A 23,525-nucleotide genomic window follows, 5' to 3' on the forward strand; every position below is an offset into this window, starting at 1 on the left:
ATATGACCAAAGTTTAGGATCTACACCGCTTTCTTTCTTCGACGTAGGAACCACGTTACAAAACAAGAAAGTAAAATAATTTTTACATCGTATTGCATTTGCTTGATATACTCAAATAAAAAAGACATAAATCCGATAATTTTTTTTCGTTGTGCGTAGGCTCAAAGTAAACCGCCGATAACTATATGACATTTAACAACCACAACGTAAAAAGTGAGACGAGTAATTTAAAATACAAGTAAGGAATGGCAACTTTTAATTGGTTGCAAATTTACACTGCAAACATTTAAAGTATACATATTAATATCACGACACTGCAATCAATTAAGACAATTATCAATAATGTATGTTTTCTTCTCATTGTGACTGATTTATTTCAGGTCCATAAGTAACTAAGATTATTAGGTACGTAACCAAACTTCCAAAAACCTGAAAAATAATATGAGAAACTGATATTTAAAACTGATAATAACAAACTTATTGATTCAATTATAAAAAAGGGGAATTAATAGATCCTTATCCTGTGTAACTTGGTCCTTGCCACTTTAATTAATTATGGCTTAGAAATTTTATCAAATCTCTCTACCACTGCTCACCCTCAACAAGAACATTCTATTGAGTGTAAACATTCCTAAAGGTGAATAAGTTGCTTTATTCATACACATGATAGACCAAAACAGATTCAATTCATTCCTGATCTCAGTTTTGTCCATATTTTTCCACTTCATGGACCTTAGTAAGAATTGCAGCTTCTGCATCTGCAAAGATTTTACTTTTTTATTGTTTTTCAATTGAACTCTCATTTATATCAGCCATCACTAAACTTTGTGTTAAAATTAATTATTATTTATTATGCTTTCATTGTGCGCCCTTATATTTGATAAATTATTATTTTACTAATATTGTTTTTCCAAATTGTTAAATTTTTTCGATAGTAGTTGAAGGCATAAATGTCGGACTTATGTCGGTTTATGACTTGCTGACACAAAGTCTTTTCAGGCGTTCACGCATAATACTAATTAATGATTTTATTTCCATATTCTATTTAAACATTTTTACATATTTGTAAATCAATAAAATATATTAATCTTCACGAGAGATATTTTTATTTCATCCATTTTGATACAATGTAGAGCACATTTTATATTCTGCTGAATTGCTTCTTGAATCGTGGCGTGCTTGTAATAAAGACATTCCTAAACATTACAGATAATACTTTGAATGTTTTTTTGATAACAGTTTAAATGGTTTTATCTAATGTCTCCTTTAATAACTAGACAAGGAGTACTGGTCATTGATCAATAATTAGCAATACTATTAGTGCATATGTATAATGTATATATTTTTAAAGTACCTCGGACTCTGTTCTGTGATAAGGTTCCATCCAAACTGACAATGCGATAACATGAAGTATAGCGGCATAAATTGCGACATATACATTAAGTCCAAAGTCATCTAGAAAAGAAGTATAATTGGCTTATAGTTATGCTTTTTTTATTTTAATGACCAATCTATGAATTGTGCTTCTCACTTAAGCGTATTGAATAAACAACAATCCTATAAGAGTTTGATAGTAGGCTGAGCATGTGATACAATATTATAATCACAAATAAAATTCCATCTCCTTCTGTTATATCTGTGATAATGTCACATATACTGAGGAAGTTGTTTGTACATTGACGTATTACTGTGGTTGAATTTTGATATAACACTTTTATCTGTTCGTCTAAAATAAAAATTAATTTTGTTTAATTAAATTGTACTATGTTTTTATTTCTCTACAAAGCAAAGTCACGTGAGGAACGTTACAATAGGAAAAGTGATCACTTAAATATTATGTTCCGTCTATTTAACACTAGAATACTGAAAAGGTCTTTTACTATATTCTCTGATACGTTTTAAAGAAATTCTGTTTAAAAATTCAAGATAAACATTATTGGAACTAAAATTATCTTTTTAGTAGATAATGTGTTTGTAAAAAAGGGACCGTTAATAAATTGTAAAAATGACTCTATTTAGTAAAATAATGATAAGCTCGTATAATGTGTATTGTATTGTAAATACAGAATGGATGGTAAATACCTCCGTAATTATTTTGATTCGAGGTTTCGGTTATTGACAGTATTTTGTTCGTCTTCCTCATTGTTACACATGATTTATGTTTTCCACATAACGGCCCAGTTTCTTAAATTTAAAACACATTTTATATAGCCTATAAATTTACTTTATACACGGTCATACGGTTATATTTGAAAATGCTTTAAGCCCTTTATATGCAATACATTTATAACTTAAATTTAATTTAAATCTCATGCCCAAATTATACCTCGACCTTACCGATATCAATGTTTGTGCTACATGCTTCGTTTTGTCTAATAAATTATCTTTATTTTTCATATTACTGGCCTTTTTTTAACTATCTCTTTGCTTAATCTATATTATTGGCTGTTTAAAACTATGTGCACTTTATACACCACATTACATTTTTTTAGACTATCTTAGAGCCTTAGGAGTAGATCGGTTTAACAGAATCATTCGTTTATAGAGCCACTACTTATTTCTAGCACAGATAATTATCAAAAATTTGTTTAGGAGACGTCCTAGAAATTCAGGTCCTTTCTTTTAATACTCAAACTCACCATCAGTTCATGTTAGGATTCCCCACTTACCATGCATGCGATCGGAATTGTTCACTAAAATGTTTATGCACCATTTAGGCAACCCTTCTACAGTTAGATAATCTGTTGATTTGGGTGGTTCCTATATGAAATTTAATTTACAGAAATATCACTTCCGTAGTAAGTAACAGCCCTGACCCGAAAAGTCCAGTGCAAAAGCGTCAGGCTTGAACCGTAAATATCGGACATATTTCGTAGAACTCTCTATTCATTTAAGTAGAGTAATCTCGTCTTTAATTAGAGTTAAGATCGCAAGCAAATTTGGCATAAATTTACAAGGCATTCATTCTTCTTACTTGTTTTAGAAACATCTACAAGTCTCTCCTTCTATCTCCTCTCAGAGAGCGATGATTCGCATGCAAATTTCTCTATAGAAGAAGCCTGGGCCCTATCATCGAGTAAAATTTTGATGACAAAAAAGTAACTCATCATGCATACCACAACACAGAGAAACAAAGAAAGTTTTACGAAAAGCGTAGTATTGACTGTACCTTCTCTTTTGACCTCAACAAATTAAGTAATCTAGACCTTATTCCTGCTAGATGGTTAAGTGCTTAAATTGCGTGTCTGTAAATTGCAGTAACTTGGTCCTATTATCACTCACCTAAAGGAAAGTGTAAGTGGAAATTGTAGGGCGTTAGCTTTATACTCAGCAAAGACCTGACCCGTCACAGGTCCATAGCGATTACCTTCTACTAACTTTGAGACTTTCGCGTTGATTTATTACAAATATACTCGTAATCTCAAAATACTTGCGTTGACATGACTATGTACTATTTATCATGTTTGAAGTTAGCTCGTAACAACGAACACCGCACCTTGGCCGAAATGTTATGTAAGGTAAATAATACATGAAGGTGTCATTCCCGATGTTACAATATTATACCTCTCTATTCTTAAAGATGGTAAAACGTATTATAAATAAGCATTTTTTAAACATACTAAAAGAAATTTCATTAATAACAAACAGTTTTTTTTTCTAACAGTTGAAATGCTGGGGATTTGTAAGTACACCTCATTTGTATGGAGGGAATTAGAGATGATATAGAACCTTTAGTGTGGATTTAATCAGGTCATCTATCTATTTTATGCTATGTTCTATCTTATACAGAATTAAAATGAGAGAGAAATATTCTTTGTAGTGCTTTATGACGGTTTTATCATCACATTCTTCGCTCTTCCGTTGGATGCCATTCACATTATCTGGACCGTTTTTATTGAAAAAGGGAAACTCACAACAACATCACACTTATTTCAAGCACTTACAGAATGTGGAACAGTCTTTCATCTGAGGAATTCACACTATCCACATTATGGCGTCTTCCAAAAGTCCAGAGCACAGGTTTTGATTACATAAGCAAGGCCAACAGCAAACCCCCACTTAATCATTTTCTACTTTGTCACTTTTTGAAACCATAGAATATCATATTAACACATACTGGTGTTTTATTTGTAATAGTTAATGATACATTTGGATATTGATTCTCTTATTGTTTAACGTTAATCAGATATGCACAGTGTAAAATCACATTACTGAAATCTTTGAGAACAAATAGTAAAAGATACTGATACACATTTCAAACATGTAGACTGAAACTTCGAAACCTTCATTGGTCAATTATAAAATTCATACTGAGGATGACGCGCTACGTATGAAAAAGAGAATTGATTTTACTTTTGTTGTTAAGCATTTGATAGTGTTAACAGTATCCCAAACTTATGGTTATGGTTTACAAAAGTATAAAATATAAGTAGATTTCTTACTTATCTTACCGTTCTGTGATGGAACTTCATACAAACGTTGAAGAGTATTGTTGAGGACTTTTAAACTTAACTTCGTTCTCCAAGCTATTAAAGATACTAGTATATCCGATAAATTTATCATACACAGAGCAACCCAAAGAGATACAGCATAAATCACAATGAACGCTACAAGAAAACAAGGAGAAATGATGTACCTATGTACAGTATGCTTAGAAAATAACTGCAAGGATTAATAGGAGAAGAGAATCTCATTGTAATCAATTAGTTGGTTAATGTCGGCTTCAGACATGGAATTTCTATTAACGTCTACTTAAATAATCTGGTAAAAACTTGATATCAAAAAACTAAAGTCGGCTTAATGTGTACTTTTCTAACTACTATATCTGCAAAAACTATTTTTCTTGATAACTATCACTTTTAAACATAAGAACTTAACAAATATTAAAGTACTAAAAAAAGAAACTATCGTACAATCTGTTGTGTTGTCGTCAAGGAGGTCACAGTATAAATCGCAGCTGCGTATTAGTAAGGTTACGAAAGAGAATAGTAAGATGAACGTAGTTAGTTTTCTTTCACTGTTACTTTTCTGATTGGTGTTTTTTAATATTTCTTTGTCAATCTGTAAAAAAAGCCGGTTAATTTAAATAAACACTTTAATATGAGTTTTAAAAAAACTCCATTCTCCCAATTCGTTCATATATTTTAATATATTACTAGTTTGTACTCTTGACTCTGTTTGCTTGACTTTTGAAATTGGGTCGAGGGAGTAATGAATCAAGTCTATCAATACAATAGATATGGTAACCAACTGACAGCTTCATTTGTAATCGATCTGTCATGTAGTTTCATACTATACCTACAAGTACTAAAGAAACGGTAATGTCGTAACCCCAAAGAAACTGAATGGATGTCTTGAGAAACTATAGCTTAGTTACTATTCTGGAGTCATTTTCATCAAAATACGTAAAGTAGTTTTTGTGTTAATGATGAACAAAGACCCATACATCCGTACGACCAGGCATTCCTACATTTATAAATTCATAGATTCTCACTATTGTCGCATTTATAATTTTAGTAGGATTCACTTTATATGATCATCTACTCTAAATTAAATATGCCTAAAATATTTCCCTCATCGAGTTCCTGGAGGATCCGTATGAAGCGTATCGTTCTCCGAGGTGAAGTAAACACAGCTATCAATAATGCAATAACAGTTATTAAACCAGCTAATATCCGAAGAAAATGAATCACTGATTCTGATAGTCCCAATTTTTGGTTAAAGAATTTACTTGTAACCGCTGCAAGAAAGAGTAGAGCTGAAATATGAAAGAAGACAATTATATTTTATACTGTTATAGTATTTGACTTGATTGATATTGATGTTTATTGGGCCCAAGAATATATATATATATATATATTATATATATATACTCGTTTAAGAAAGAGAAAACATTCGAGGAAAAATCCTATAAAACCTAAAATATAAATTATCACAAGAAAATCCATAAAAATAAAATATTTTTTTTAAACCATTTAAGTTAATTGATTGAATATTTATGGAAAAGAAAATTACCAACAGCAACAGCAAAAAGTTTCGCACAAAATATCCTTGGCAATGACAAGCGATACTTAGTTCCCTCGAAGTAAGATGGAAAAACACCTGCCATACGAGACAAATACAGAATCACACCGAGTGCTCCTCGAACCATTATTCTTCAATAACGGACTGAACTCGCAAAGAGAAAAAACACATTGTTTAAGTTGAATCAATGACATCATGTTTATCCTATATATGAACAAGATATTTACCAGTTCAAGATATTCTATGTACACTTACAAGAGTAAATTTCGTGAATAAAGTATTTAAGATTTTTATATATTGAGAGACAATCTGAACGCTGAACTTACAATTATACAGTGTATACAAGGTTCAATTTCTATCGCGTTATGAGCGAACAAATTATCTATCTATTAATCGTAAAAGCACAAAGATTTTATTGTTCGCAACATCAAGATAAAAATCTACATTAATGTAAGTTAATAGTCTAGTGTAAGTGCACGTTCAAAGTTGCGATATGACTTTAATTATAAATTGAAACTAAAAGTTCACGATACACGCAGTGACATTCAAATCATTTATAACTTCATTTGAAAACTAAATTACCCTTTAATTTTAATATCATCAAATGTTAATCCACGAAAATATTCAAATGAAATAGTTATTATAGGCCTAGATGATGAGGCCAGGGCAGGACATGGTCGTTGTTAAAAACTCTTCTATTATAAGTAAAATCATTTATATAATATGAACGATCAATTTAAATACACTTTCTAATCTTATAAAAAATTTTTCGAAATAAATCACCAATATTAGGTAGCCAACTGAATAAAAAGTTTTAATAAAAGAGAACATTTACTCATTGCAACACCGAAATAATATTATTTATATAAAAAAATTAATTAATGTAAAACAAGTTATCACTTCGGCTACCTTACATTCTGGTCTAATATTACCTTAACTCTCTATTGTTAGGAATTACATATATACACATATATTGTTAGGAATCTCATTATTGAGTGCGGGTGGAGGGTGTAGGATGTAAGACGCTGTCTCAGTGTATTTCCTAATTAGGTATTTGAATTGTTCTTATCTTTAGTACATGGATTTGTAAGTGCGGCTGTTCGGTGCGGTGTCAGCTGTGGTTCGGGTTTGCGTAACATATTAGCTTAAATATGTAATATTCGTTAGTGTTTAATTAATTATATTTAAATTAATTATAAACTCTGACGCAAAACTAGATATCGTGTGTGTTTACGCGTATATCTATGGCATCTTAGATCTCATAAGGATTGACTGACCAGGATACGACTTTTTAATTCAAAATCCGGTTGCCTTGCAGTGGTTTTTAGCTATGTTTCGATAAATCCGTCTGCAGTATAAGACTACTACCTGGTTTTCAAAACAATTTCAGAAATTTTTGTTTACTTACTTGATAAGGTCCTCACGTGTGCCAACATAATACTTAAATTATAATTTAAGGGAAAAGGTTTTTTGATTACACATTTTTTTAGTACTCGTAACTATGCATGTCGAGGTACCTATATTATTGTCACATGTACGAATTTTATATTATTTAAATAAAAATAAGGCTTGCAACGTTTGCTTCCTTTATTGTTATACATTATTAAAACCCAAAACACAGTTTTATTTACAAATTTACTTAAAATTCTTAGTCTAATTCTTACTCTTACTAATCTTAATTTTTTACATTACTAATATCATTTTAGTGTGAATCTATAAGCTATCTTGAATTTTAATGTTTCTAATATCGCTTATAATGCAGATACATAAATTTTGTAGTGAGCTTCCTAATAAACATTTTTCTTCTTCAAAAATTACTGACAGGGCTTATAAAATTTATATATATACCGCCTTCTTTCTGCTCTTTAATTGAACGTGATGTTAAAAATATCTTCTTATTAAAAATTTCTTAAAGTAATAGATTTCTGCAACGTTACATTTCCTATACTGACCCATAATCATAAACCCTAATACGTCGAAGCAACCTTACGCAAATTATCCAAATAACCACAAATACCTAATTACTTACTTATGTAAGGTTTAATATGAGCTTCTTCAGCTCTGTATCCTACTTTAATTTTAAGGTATCTGATATTACTCAGATCATCAAACGTTAAGAATTTATGGCCCATAAGGTAAAACAACCTTAACCGTGGAACCGAACGGTTATGCATACTCATTTTATCTCCAATTACTGCAAGAGACCAACAAAACACCCGTCTTTGTATGTTTTTGCAATTAAAAAAAATCTATAAAGCTTTGAATTGTCGGTAGATCCCTTTGGTATATTTTGAAATCTTATTGATGTGTGCTTCTCTGTTACTGACTTTCTGTTCCGAGTGATTTTCGCCTACTTTTAGTTATGATCCATAAGTAAAAACAATGACCATGTAAGTTACCAAACTTCCAAATACCTGAAACAAAAATGTTTAAGAAAACTAATAACATCGAACTTATTGATTCAAATACCTTAAGAATAAGTTTTAATAGTTGTTTGAGAATATGTTATTCAATAAGGATCATGTTTACGAGTTATTCAATTTTGTTCCATGTTAATAATATATTATGTACATTCGATAATTCATCAAAACCCTTTTCTCGATTTTTTTTTCCCAATGCCAAAATTTACCTTCAACACGAACATTCTATCGAGTGTAAACATTCCTAAAGGTGAATAAGTTGCTTTATTCATACACATGATAGACCAAAACAGATTCAATTCATTCCTGATCTCAGTTTTGTCTATATTTTTCCACTTCATGGACCTTAGTAAGAATTGCAGCCTCTGCATCTGGAAGATTACTTTTTTATTACTTTTTGAACTCTCATTTATAATATTCGCAGCGGCTCCTAAGGTTTTAAAGTAAGAAGAAATGTTTCTCTCCGTTTTGTTGTATTTTTATTCGTACTTTTTTATCGGGATGAATATTTGCAAATCCTTCTCATATTTTTAAGATATGTTCTGTCTGTACTATTCTATTTATTCCAAACTATAAAACTCATTAAACATGAAAAGTTAAGGTTATAGTGTCAAAATGTTTGACCTCGTGGTGTCTGTGTACCTGTGTCCTCGTTTGTGTACTCGTATTTATGTTTATAGTACTAAATTAATTAGTTACCTACAACTACATATTACTTTTACTATTTAAATAATTTAATAAATAACACAGAAACAATACTATTTTAAAAGTACCTCCGTTTCCGTTCCATGATAAGGTTCCACGCAAAATGTCATAATCATAGCATGTAACAATGACGAATAAAATGCAATATAAATATTTGCTTCCTCGTCAACTTAAAAAATATAGATTATTATTATTATTTCATAAAATAAAATAACAGAATTATAATTGTTCTTCTTACTTGGACTTGAAGAATAACTAATAATTTTATAAGAGTTCGACATTAGGTACAGTATGTGACAAAATATTAAAATCCCAAGTAAAATACCATCACTTTGTGTAATATTTGTAATAATGTCACATATACTTAAATAGTTTTTAATACATTGGCGAATTAATTTGACTGGGTTTTTATCTAATACTTTTATGAGTTTGCCTAGAAAATAAATTTGTTGACTATAACAGGAGCAGTGATTTCTAAAGTATTGACGAAACAACATGTCTAACCAAAGAAGTTTAAAGAAATCCTTTTTTTTATATTTTTAAATATATTCTATAAAAGTGTAACGATAGTCACACTGAAGAACCATAAAAATTAAAGGCATCGGGAACTTTCTGTTAAGTTCATAATGGTCTTTAAAATTTAAAATGTTAATAAATGCATAACCATTATTTGCAAATGATTGTATGATAACTAATTCGTATAATGTTTGGATATAGACAGGATAGGGAGTACCACCAGAATTATCTTGTTTTAATTTTTCAGTAGTCGACTGTATTTCGTTCACTCTTTTAGTTGTTACAAAGATCATCTGTTGTGGACGCGACCGGTTGTAATCTGAAAACTCAAACATTTTGGTTAATTATGTTCACCAAATAATATTACACTTGAATTTGCTCCACATTTTTTACATTTTATATCTATACATATATCGAGTTCACTCTTCTGTCCCGCAGATAAATTTATGTGTTAGGAGCCAACAACTATGAAAATTGGGACATGTTTATTTTTGTGTACGTGTATATCACGGTGATGTCTTTAGTATCTATGTATCCAGACATATTGGGCCTTTTGTGGTAAAGCTGGAATTGATAGAGCCACATCAAGCGGCTATTGGGACTGCAACGATTTTCCTACGAGGAGGTATTGTTCTTCAGAGATTTTAAATTCTTGCATAGTTCCTTTCATAGTAGGTGGTTAGGGTCAAGTGCTACAAGTGAGCCATGTATAAAATGTCAGGCTTTGCCTGATACCTTGCATGTAACTTGTATGGCTACAAAAGTTGACGGCTTTGAATCTACAACATTGTGAATAAATGAAATGTTTGTTGTAAAATATCAACGTAAAAACGGCAGTTCGATGGGACATTAAACTTAGGCTGCAGCACTAGCTACGAAATAAAATAATACAATCAATCTTAAAAGAGAGTAAAACGTGGCTTTCATCCGTAAAACAAGGTAATACTGAAGAGAAGAACAAGCGCGTATGCAAAATTGGCAAATGTATTAAGGGATTTTTATCAGGTATGATATCTGTTACCAAGCAGTAGCGATAGGTTACTCAAGTTTTTACTTACATGTTTAGATTTTTTTTTATTAAAAGGGCACCCCCCTTTTTTAAACAGTATTCTAGTCTCAATAGTAAAGTTAAAATACTACCAGGCATACTACGCTATAGAGATATCACACTCAAAGTGTGTTTCACCGCATTGAGTACTGGTCTGTTTTTTTTTTTAACTTCAAATAGTGTATTCTGAATTTCATACTAAAGATAAATTTTTTTTGGTCTCATCATGCCTATTTGAGCAATTTTCTACTGTATATGAAAGTGGTCATTTCTCTACCATATAAGCAACATGGATGCGTCCAATTTTCAAAATTTCCAGCTTTTCGGTAATTAAAAGAGATAAGGTTTATTAATTACTGAAAGTTAGGTTTTCATCATGGTCGAAGTTCTATTGATCTGAATCGAGTCCGAATCTGAATTCCAATGAATAACTTACTCATCAATATTTTATAGTTACTGAGAGAACATGTGAACTCTGATAGGTTGTTTAGGTTTTATAAATGTCTTCTATCTGTCTGGTATAGAATGATTCTCTTTCCGTTACTGTCACAGAGTACTCAGGCAAATCGGTAACCAGCTTCCTTTTCGTTCTAAAGTGAGTACCTTCTTTGTTGTTTACTTATGTGTAGTATTTTTTGCTTACAGGGCTACCATGTGTCCAGTTTATTCTACATATCAAACACATGTTTCAAGCCTTCAATATACAGTGCTATACGCATAACGCGCGAAATTCTTCTTGCTGGTCAATACAATAATTCTTAGTATGAATAAAAAATCAGCAGAACAGAAGGTGTCATATATCACCTAAAATATTAGGATCTTGCGGAAAGACTTACCGAGAAGAACCCAGATTCGGAATAGTTTGAACAATAAATCTAATATTTTCTGGGAAAAGGGGTGTTCAGATGAGGAAGTCTGTTTGGATCATCGGAACTCCCACATTATTAGTTTTCGCTGATCACCTCAATGTAATATTATTCTCGGCTCTAATGTAGAGTATTTCTTAATTATCATATCAATGCTTTCGTTACGAATGTATCACACCGTTCTCCTAGTTGTAATTTTTGTTGTCATCCACCTCATAACCTCATTTTTATTATTAAAGGATGTTAAATGATTTTTCTTATAAAAGCCAATCTTTTAGGTATGTGCTATGAAATCGAAGCTGGTGACATATGTATATATTGAGTATCTTATGTTGTGTATGTCCATGGAATATGAGCGAGCTATGATGATTTCTTCACGTATGATCGCTACCACCTCTTGGGCAATAGAAACCCTTTTTAGCTATCACATCATCCAGCTGTTGCATTTATTTCTTTCGTTAAAGAGTTTCACTAAATTTACTTATTTTTTTAACTTACTTATTTTTTGTTACAATCAAATTTATCAACAAAGAGTACAATATGTAGAGAGTTACAATATGTACAAAGAGTACAATAGAGCTTGTAATAAAAAATATTAGTTTTATTATCTTTTCTTAAATAATAAATATATGCTAACATTATTCACCCTGTATTTTTTACTATTTTTATTTAATTAAATTTTAATTATGAAAAAAAAGAGACGGTTTGAGAAAGCTTTATTTAGAAATTTGACTAATTTTATATTTTTCCTTCAGAAAATAATCCTTTGGGAACAAAAAGTGAATGTTCTTTACTCTTTCTCCTATTTTAATTTTCGTTTCTTTAAATTCATTTTAAATATAAAAGACAAAAACTTGAGTGTTCACGAGGTGACTATTCATTAATTATTAATTTCATACTGAGAGTAAACCAAATACATACATAGCAAATATTTTTTTTATGTACTGAATACAATGAGTATTCGTTTGTAAATATTATAAATGTGCCAAACGAAAAAAAGGAGTTAGTTTTACTTAGTAATAATTTCTGGATAGAAGACATTATTTAAGGAAAAATTGCTTTCAAACTTACCGTTACTGGATTTCCTTGTATATAAATGTTCAAGAGTATTGTTGACTTCTTTTAAACTAAGGTTGATTCTCCGAGCGAGTAAAGATACTTGTACTTCAGTTAAACTTAGCATAAGCAAAGCAAGCCAAAGAATAAAAAGATAAATTGCCACTCTCACTGAATGAAAAAAAATACATTAAAACATCTATATACAACATTATTCGAAAATAAATAGCCATTAACATACTAAGATTTATGTCTTATAAAAACATATCTTTTAAAACGAATGATGAAGTGAATATTTGATAGTTTTAAACATGATATGAATAAATAATATGAGTATGTATATGTCAAGAAAATATTTAAATACTATACGTACACTGTGAAGATTTCTCGTTATTGATGAAATAAATAAAGCTGTATGCTCGTACTACAAAACTTATAAGAAGGAATGATAAAACAAATATCGTTAGTTTTATCTCACTTTTATTTTTACTGTTATTTTCTAAAACTTCTTTGTCCATCTGTAAAGAAATAAAGTCATCAAAGTATCAAAGATATAAATTCAAATTTACGATTCAAAATAACATATGGCAAATCTTGGTAGCAGCTTTTATTATAATAATAATCAATAAAAAAGTTTTTGGCATTTAAATAAAACTAGTATTATTCGGATTTACTACGCGGATTTTATTATTTAAAAACTACATAATCCCGACGTTTCGGTTACTTTGCAGCAACCGTGATCACGGGCAGACGAGGTGTCCTCGAGGACACCTAAAATCCGCGTAGTAAATCCGAATAATACTAGTTTTATTTAAATGAATACTCGCGAAAATCTTAGATCTCATTTTTGGAACTTCTTTATGACTTAGCTATTCCAAATTTAGTTTGCACAAAATGTTAACCTCATCGAGTTCCTGGAGGATCCGTGTGAACCGTATCGTTCTCTGAGGTGAAGTAAACACAGCTATCAATAATGCGACAGCAGTTATTATGTTCGCAAAAATTCGAAGAAGTTCAAAGATGAGGGTAGGTCGTTTAAATTCATGAAACAGTAATGTATTTGCAGTAAATAGACAATTTACTATAACTGAAATATGAAAAAATATAAAATATTAATGCTTGTCTTTCGTAATTAATTTTAGTTTTCGCATGTTTCATGGAGGCCGCACGTACAAGACAAGTATATTTTATTTAAATTTTCATAGTTTGATAATTCTGGAATTTTTTTATATTTTATTTGGCTTCTGAATTCGGCAACGCTAAGCTTCTTAATATATATTGTAAGTTATTAAATTACTATTCGTTAATTAATATATTTTATCATAATAAGCAAGATGTAATTTTTATTATACATGCAGCTCTAACATTATACAATAACAGCAAACACTCAAAGGCATTGAAAGAAAAAGGTGATAAATCTTAAAATATAACTACTTACAACGGATTGTCTTAAAAATTCAATTCAAAATATAGGAATAAAGCGTTTTACCCACAACGACAGCAAATATTTTCGCGCATACTACCAGCCGAAATGACACGCTTAATTTTGGTCCCTTGGGAGATAAAGGGAAAACACCCGATATTCGAGACAAATGCAACACAACACCAAGTACTCCTTGTAACATTTTTCTTCAGTGAAGTACAAAACTGAAATAATACATTTTTAATTTGACTCATGTACATCATAATTATTCTATTCATAACATGAAGATACCACGGTATTATAAATCTGTAATAAAACAAAATTATTATTATACCTTTTTGAGAAATCTTGTGAACTCAACAACCCTTTCAAAATGTGCTTTATTGAATACAACAAAACCTTTGATTGCGTCGACTGGAACTGATTGTGGTCCATACTGGTGGAGCTGGGAATGCCAAGGCACCTATTCTCGCTATTACAAAATCTTTACACCAACAATGTGGGCGTAGTCAAGATAGACAAGATTCTCTCAAAGCCCTTCAAAATTCAGAAAGGAGTTCAGCAAGGTTGTATTCTCTCACCCATCTTCTTTTAAATCTATGGAGAGTACATAATGCGACGTACATGCGAGAACTGGGAAGGGGAGTACCAATAGGCGGTAATAAGATAACTTACCGAGGATACAACTTTTTTCGTTGCGAAAGAAACTGAAATGTTCACCCTATTTGAGAGGATGGAGCGCATCAGCGACGAAATGGGATTACGTACCAATAGGATCAAAATTAAAGTGATGGTGATAGACCGTAGAAGCGAACTTCCTCTTACTGGCTTATTAAATACACCAATAATGGTAATGCGAACGGGATATAGGATGTATAGGCATTGCAAAGACCGAAATGGAATAACTCTATGGTGTCTGGAGTGACAAGAACATCTTTCGGAACATGAAAACCAGACTTGTTATCACTTTAGTCTTCTCCATTATCTTATACGAAGCTGAAACATGGACGCTAAAGAAAACTGACCATCTCCGTATTAATGGATTTGAGATGTGGTGTTGGCGTAGAATGCTCAGAATACTTTGCAGGACCAACGCATCTATACGATAAGAATTAAAAATTACAAAGTTCCTTTCAAACGAATCCTTGAATAGCTCGGCCATATTACCAGAAAAGCTCAGGATAACTGGCACGGCCAAAGGAAGGAGAGGCAGAGGGCGTAATCTGATGTGTTGATCGGACCAGGACCGCTCCGCACTCGAGTCCACTGTTCACGAGGCAATGCACACTGCGTAAGAAAGACACAGATAGTGCGATACTGTCCTCAGAAAAATGTTCATGCGAGGTCACGACTTTCAGCAGTGAGGAAACCGACGCAAGGAGGAAATGACCTTTTTAGGACGAAAAAAATTGATAATTGCTGTTTGATCTGTATTGAATGTTCTTCGTAAATCTTTAAAAGAAAATGTAGTACCAATGAGATCAATTAATAGTTTTTAACATTAGAGTCGTATTTATTGTGGTTGTACGACATACTGGTGTTCTGTGCAGCCTTATAATTATAATGCATAATATACATTGTCCTAGTTAATAGCAGTCTTAATGTAAATCTATTCAAATGCCTAGTTTAATGCTACCTCATACATACATACGTACTTTATAACAATACCCTATGTCTGAAAAGGTAGTCTTAAATATACTTTTAACCATTTACCAACACATGGTACTGAATGATTTTTCAGTCTTTACCATATTTTTTATCGATGCTTCGCTCCTAGTGGTCGCACCGTGCTCTTTATATACACAACTCCTAAAAGCGGACAATACGACATGTCAACATGAACTTCCTTTATATTCCTTTATTATCAGTTCTTAGGGCAGGGTAAATCCACTTGTCACGACTTTTAAATATCTCAAAAAGAAAGATTCATGGAAAAATGTCATGAGATAATATAATAGAAATGAGAGTGCATTTGAATGATCGTTATATTATACAATTTAGATACATCTTCAAGGAAAGTAACGAATAAAAATATAAAGCTATTAAAAAAATATTTAAAAAATCTATATATGTAGTTGTATATAGAAATTTCTTAAAGCATTTCAACAAATTGCGCTCTCCTTTGATCTTTTGTTTTGGACATATCTTTATTGCTATAACTTATAATCATTGTAGGTAATTGTTTTGTTTATCATAAAAATGAATTTAAACCTTCTTACTACCTTTAAAAACACATTAAATCCAGAAATACATTTTATACCAATATTTCTATTACACGTATATACAAATTGTATATATAACAAGATTTATATTTTAAATATATGTACAAACACTTCGCGAGATCGAGTTCTAGTATTTATTTTGTTCTAAGTTGTTTTATTAAGTTATTGAATTCAAAATATACATATTACAAGTGATTTTTTCACGGCTAAAGCTCCGTAATTATTTTTAAACCTTAAAGTTTTTTATAAAAAAAATAACGAGGTTAGCAGAATATTTGGACTTACAAATATGTTTAAATTCTCTGCTTCAAATCCACTTCAATCGCGTGACCAACGCACAAAGCATCAAGAAGCTATCTAACTATTAATGAAAACGGAACAAAATTGTTTAAAATTTTCAATTTCATCAAAGACAAAAGTATAAATCACTGCAAGCCTATAATTAACAGCATATACATGTACAGCGTCGTGATACGATCAAAATTATAAATTGTGTACAGCAATTTACTATAAAACACAATAAATCAGATCATTACTATAATAACTACCCTTATGCGCATAATTTGTAAAAATAAAATTCAATATTTTCTTGATATTTTCATTAAAATAAGTATCCACTTTTAGAAGTTCAGCATCGATGTCTGCTAACATCTTTCCTAAGGAAAACTTTGATTCAAGTTTAAAATTATTGAAGTAATAAGTAAATTAATAATTACATGGAATCTTAAACGGGCTTATGAAAAAAACTTATTTTTGTCATAAATTTTAATGTACCTATTTTATAATAACAATCAAAACCAGTCAAAATAATATTAATTTATTAAAAAAAACATACTTTCTAAAAATTTTAAGTACATGATGGTTTTATTTTTTGCAAACATCCTAGTCTTAATTCTGATAAGAGAAATTAAGATGTGATTTGTGATAATACTACGAGTTGCCTGATTTTGGAGGTTGTTTCCAGGCAACATAATGCTAATTAAATAAACTTCATATAAAACTTATGAACTTCAAATGTCTACAAGACCAATAGACTAAGTGGTAAATAAAAATTTGATGTTCCAATATGTAATGTTTTTTAATTTTATATAAAAAATTATTCCGTTATTATTGTAAATAAAAAACACACTTCTATTATATACAGTTCTATTTAATTCAAGTTATTTTTTCATTCTTTAAAACCTCTAATAATTATTATAATAATAGCTTGCCCCTCATCATTATCAGTCACCAAACATTCAATCTCGCTTTTTTATTTATTTTGTCTCCAACAATCGTTTTAGTCGTTCTCCTGTTTACAGTATTAAAAAATTATTAAAAACTTGTTAATTCTTACTAATATAACTTAATTTCAAAGCTTCTTAGTTATCTATTATTATTACTTATATTTTACCTTTTTCTTACTTTACTGCTTTGGTAACGATATTAAACGGATTATAACAAGTATCGTATTTATAAAAATAATAGATCTCCTACATTTAATCAAGCAAAATAAACCGGATTTTCCCAATTTTATTGATCAGTGACGCTTTGTACTATGTAAAGAGTCAAAAAGTATCGAACAGAGTTTCACAGTCGGTCTTAACATGATCGCGCTTTTAGACCTTGCAATACTCGTAAGTCCTTTAAAAATCATCTCTTGGGGAAGTCAGAGTGTTGTGCCTCTCTATGACTAGTTTCTTCATTTTGTAATAAGAACTTGATATTAATAGACTATCATTCTTTTTTAGAGTAGATAAGCATGAAGTCGTAGTTAGTTAACACACTATCTCGGTACCAGTCTATTCAGTGGGTTTTCTTACACAGACTCAGGCAAACGGTTCCAATCCCTCATGATGACCATGAGGAAGGATAAAGCCTATCACTTCGTTCGGATGCGAGGAAGGTCAAAACAGAAAGGATGAAGAAGTTTAATCATTCGAAGGTCAGTAAAGAAGATTGGTCGTCCGATGGTAAAATGAGGATTGAAGAATAAAATTGTGTAATTCCTCTGCAAGCTCTTGAAAGTGTTTGGTATAATTTATTCGAAACCTGGATATTTCTCAGCTTTCAACTCAAAGAAACGTTCAAAGTTTTAAGGTTATAAGATGCGTCAAGACCTAATAATCGAAGGTGATCGGAGTATTCACAGCATACATTCCGCAAAGTTGGAGTTAAGTTCTGGTGTTATTTATTCCTTTATATGTGCATATTAAATGTTATCCATATTCTAAAATTAATTTTATTGATGCAGACTTATTGCTATGTCTAATAAATTAATTTAAATCATACCAGTTTTAGTGTTCCGGTGAGAATAGAAATAAAAACTATAATAATTCAACTTACACGTCGCTCTCGGTGTGTTGTAATCAATCATCTAGCGATAGTTGAATACAAATAATTTAAACGATTTCAAACCAATGAACAGAACTCTTTGGTAAATTTTGTGTTGACTTTGATTCAAAAATAAGAATATGTCAAATATTTACCCATAAAATAAGATTCTATGCATCGATTTCTATTTAGTTATATTTTTTTCATGTAGTACAATATATTGACTAAGGTATGTACAAAATACGTGTATAACTTTTTATTGCATAATTACATAAGTTTTACATTGTTTTCGTCTCAAATTTTTACTTAAACAATATTATTATTAACTAGTTTAATTTCGGAATTAGTAATGTATGTATATCTGACCGGGCGAACTCAATTCCGTCCGAGAGGCCGTAAGTAACCAAATATTGAACTTTATTAAGTTTTTATTTTCTTTTTCGTTCGAACAGAATTAAATATCCTTTATCCGTCTCCTAGTTCTAAGTTATCTCCCCTTCAATTTTCAACCATATCCCTAAGCCGTTCTTAAGTAATAAATAGTGTAACTAACACAACTTTCTTTTACATATATATGTTATTAAATTCAGAATTTAGATATTAATGTAGTTATTGTTCTTTTCTTTTTTAGATTGACAGAGAAGTTTTAAGACATTATTATAATATGTATCACACAAGTTATAGAATACTGACTACATCAATCTTGTTATTTTTATCCCACTTCAATGAAGAGGAGTTTCTCAATTTGTGGAAATATTTTATTTTGTATGTTTCGTGATTTATCGAATACTCCTGGGCCTATATCTTCGAATTCTTTTTATATCAGAAAGGTATCATGGTCACCAAGTCAGGTTTTTATAATGGAATCCTCTAAAAATTGAGCGAAATCAATTATTTTTATGTCAATATGTATTTGAGGAAGTCTTTCTTCACGTTTTTCGGGTGACTCTTGAAGGCATCGTGCTGTATTAAATTAAAGAAGACGATCATGTTTATTAAATTAAGACTCTTGAGATCGACTCTTTTTCACGCGAGATGCTCCCAAGGAAGGTCGCCCCATCTGGAAACAGCTCCTGTATCTCACGTACATATTTTTAAAATTACACCAAAAAGCCAGAAATGAAATTATTTTTAAGTAAAAAATCAGCTTCGCAAAATAGTAACATAGGAACACATAAACTAAAAAGCAAAAAATAATTTTACACGTAAATAGTATTTCCTCACTTCACCTATCTAACAATAAACTCTAAATATCGGCACAAAATTCGACTGAATTTCTTATTTAATGTAGATAGACGAACACTATTTCTATTTACTTTCCAATAATCTAATTTAGCACCCAACTAAATATATACAATCTCTTAATATCTAATCACCTTTTAAAGTCGGTGCCCTAGGTTTACAGCTAAATGGGTAATATTTATTAGGAAATACAATAATTCTTTTATTTACGTTCTAAATTGAAAAATCATTGGGCTGGTATCAATCTGAATAAAGATAATATTAAAACTTTCTTCAAACATATCTAAGAAACAAAGGAAAAATGTAGTTTTCAAAAAATATTGCGTAACGGAATACGTTTAACAATATACAAAAAAAAAGTTTAATATATTAAAAAAAAGAAAGTTAATATAAATTAATATCACAAATATTATTCAAAGCTTTAGGGACAAAATCTAAACGATAATACATACATCAATAATAAGGTACTGAAAATGTTTGTACAAAGTCGTGATATGATCAAAATTACTTTGACTACCGGCAATTTGTTTAATAATTATTTGACAACAAAACTTTCCAGAAACTATAATAATAAAATAACCGTTACTATTTACATTTAAATAAAAAAATATGTGACAATCATGTTGTGTCCTGTTGCATTAAGAATAAAAATGCTCTCGGCTATAACAAATGTGGTTAATACTGATATGGAGGCAACGTGCCGCCTTCGAGCAAACAATGCGCGTCTTCATAGGGAAATGGAGAGCTTAAAAGGTGTGCTGGAGTCCCACCGGTGACAGACTTGAGTTCACCGAGATGAGGACTTCAACGGCGAAAGTCGCTCTCGCTCTTATGGTATTACAGATTAGCACGGCTTTTATGGTATTACAGATTAGTATCGCTTGGAAAAGTCGAAAAAGTTATAACTCTCTTATTTTGCCGACTCCTGGTGCGTCCTTTTACTTCACTCCTAGGAAGAAGAAAGAGTGGACGACAATTGTTAGCAGGTTGCTAAAAAAGCGCAGTCACTTGCTGCTCCGCCTCCTCCGAAGCAGGCACAGGAGTGCAACTTAAGCCGGGTTCAGAAAGTTCGCCGAAGGTTAAGGAGTCCGTTAAAATGCTCACCAAACCCAAATCGTCATAGCATCGGTTACCAGTGGTTCGTAACAGCCTGCAAATCGAGGCGGTTATGAAAGGGGTGACATACGAACAAATTTCATGAATATGCCACAGAAAAGGTGGATCTCGGTCAACTCTGCCCGGACACAAACCCACACATTTGCGAAAAGACACAATTCGTCTCGCACAATTATCGAGAGCCACCACAAAACGACTCTAGTTATGGCGGTTGGAACAGAGTAATGCATATTGTCTAACCTTAGAAAAAGTTATCGGTAATGAATACAACATAAGAATGGCAACACTTTTTGTCCTGTCCTTGTTAAAAAAAAGGCTTGTGTACCATATGTGGTATGGTGTATAAAACTCAATTCATCAATAATATATAAAATAGTCTGGTTTTGGTAAGATATGGAGATTTTGTTGGGTTTTATTGTGTTCCATTAAACCTTACCACATACTTCTGCCGTTTAATTGTATTTATATATACAGAGTGGCAGTTGTATTCTAAATTATCGTTCTCTGAAGTTTAGACGATTTAATTAAAAAAAAACATTAGCGAGTCAGATAAGATTATTTTTAATAAAAAGAACAACCAACTTCAAACAGGATACTAAAAAGTAAAGCAGAAAATTACTTACCACAGATTAATGGATATTTTGCTTTAGATAATCAGAAATTGTTAAAGAATTATTTTAAAATTTGAAGGCGTTGAAACTTTTAAATTTTTAAAACAGTCATTTGGTATATTTATGTATTTGTAATGCTTACTTTGTTATTTTTGTAGGAATATATTAATTTGTATGAGTTTCATGTACGTATACGTAGCAAACAATTATTTAGAGATTTTAACAGAGAATATTTTATTATATATTGATCATTTCATATCGAACTTTAATCTCGTTTCTTTTTTTTAATGAGCAGATAATAATTACTTTTTATAATTTCAAAAAGCTCAAAAGAATTAAAATACATAATTTAATATAGTATAAGTGAAGCAAGTCCCTTTTTTAAAACCCTTATAAATTTTAATAAATTGTATCAGTAACATCCTTCTGGGATGTCAATATTTTGGTTTGTAGTTGCATATTTTTAATTGTATGTTGGCTCTCGAACTCATCTGGGATGGCAGTTGAGGACCTTAATAATTTTTAGCAGCTGCCTAACTTTTCTACTTCTGACGTCTTAAAAAAAAATAAGGAGATAGTCAAAATTCTTGCATAAATCTAGGTATACATTTCCCAGCTGCCTTTAACTTGATTAAATGTACTTGTCGAGGAGGAATTTTTAGATTCATAAAGGGACCCGTATTTGTACGATTTCATTTATTGTTGTCTCACATTTTTTGAGAACGTCCAGTTTTTATATAAATTGATGCCAAATTATTATTAAGAAGGTCTATGTATATTAACGTTTTCGTTAAACGATAAGTAACTACAATTTCTTATATAGAAAGAAATAATCTTGACTTAGATTATTCCTTAAAAGCCCCATCTGCTGGCTGTAGTGAAAAAGTTGCTTTCCGGGATATATACGTACGTAAATTCTTGATGTTATAAGTTCGTGTTCAAATGTAGAGATGGCTTTTTAAATAAAAACAATACTTTTTAAAAAGTGGTCCTCTTTTTATAAAAGGTTTAGTTGTAGTTATCATTAAAAATTGTATAGTCATGTATGTACATGCATACTGGAAACTATTTATTTTACTCAAAAAAAATAAAAATATTGGTTAAATAGAGTTATTGTTGGTAATTATATTAATTTAAAGAAAAATATAATAAATATTCATTTAATAAGAATACTGAATATATTCACACAATTAATACGAATTATTCTTAGTTAATCAAAAGAATGTTAAAAAATTCGTTAACCTGTAAAACAAAACCAATTTTATAGGTTTCACGTCCATTATAGTAATAAATCTACTAATAATACAATTCCCGATTGAGTGATGCTGAAGCTTTGATAAAAAGAATTCAACAAGACACAAAACAGTTTATTCCTGATCAGGTTGCTGGTGTTTCTTCGGAAGGTATTTGGAAGTTTTTCGTGACTTTAGGTACCTTTTTAAATAAAATACTTTCTAGAAATCTCTGTTAGTTATTATTCGTAAATACTTATTTTTTTTTTCTTTTAAATAAATGTGTTTTGCATGGAGCCTTAGTAGCTTGACGGTTATTTCAAACTGATTTGATGTTCGTGGCTGGTATTCCACGGGTCAACTGTCTAACATATGAGTTTGAAGTCTGTTTAATAAGGTTAAGGGTTTTAAAGAAATACTTTTATAGGAAGTGTTGTGTTTAAATTAATTTTTAAACAAATTCGCCTTAAGTTAAGGACATACGTTAATACCAACATAACTTTAATGTCTCCGGCTAAGTAATATATTGGCTGGTTATAGTGCATCGGAGAGATTGACATGCTACCAATACTGCTTTGTCTGAAGCAGTATAGTCATAGAAGATTGCCGCTTTATAGACAATTATTTGACGACTATATATTTTGGCAAATTGCCAAGCTGGTTTATGACTAACTATGTGTACTTAAACAGAAAATCATAGGTTTTCCTTATTTAAATTGCTTATTTGTTTT

General features: G+C 30.7%; 1 protein-coding gene and 1 long non-coding RNA gene across 2 annotated transcripts; one reads left to right on the forward strand and one right to left on the reverse strand.

Moving 5' to 3' along the window:
• Positions 1-8,144: 8,144 nt before the first annotated feature.
• On the reverse strand, positions 8,145-14,403 carry LOC133320233 (putative gustatory receptor 28b). The gene is made up of 10 exons (XM_061527984.1): positions 14,393-14,403; positions 14,125-14,282; positions 13,538-13,722; positions 13,009-13,153; positions 12,651-12,806; positions 9,883-9,984; positions 9,388-9,582; positions 9,218-9,318; positions 8,654-8,815; positions 8,145-8,438 (listed from the first exon to the last, which is right to left on the reverse strand). The coding sequence occupies exons 2-10, from the start codon at positions 14,258-14,260 to the stop codon at positions 8,385-8,387; spliced, it is 1,236 nt and encodes a 411-aa protein (XP_061383968.1). The 5' UTR covers positions 14,261-14,282; positions 14,393-14,403; the 3' UTR covers positions 8,145-8,384.
• A 3,187-nt stretch (positions 14,404-17,590) lies between these two features.
• On the forward strand, positions 17,591-18,495 carry LOC133320238 (uncharacterized). Its single transcript, XR_009753669.1, has 2 exons — positions 17,591-17,896; positions 18,011-18,495. It is a non-coding gene; the product is annotated as an uncharacterized LOC133320238 (long non-coding RNA).
• Positions 18,496-23,525: the final 5,030 nt, after the last annotated feature.

This window comes from Danaus plexippus, assembly GCF_018135715.1.
Source record: "Danaus plexippus chromosome 13 unlocalized genomic scaffold, MEX_DaPlex mxdp_40, whole genome shotgun sequence".
NCBI classification, from domain to species: Eukaryota; Metazoa; Arthropoda; class Insecta; order Lepidoptera; family Nymphalidae; genus Danaus; species Danaus plexippus.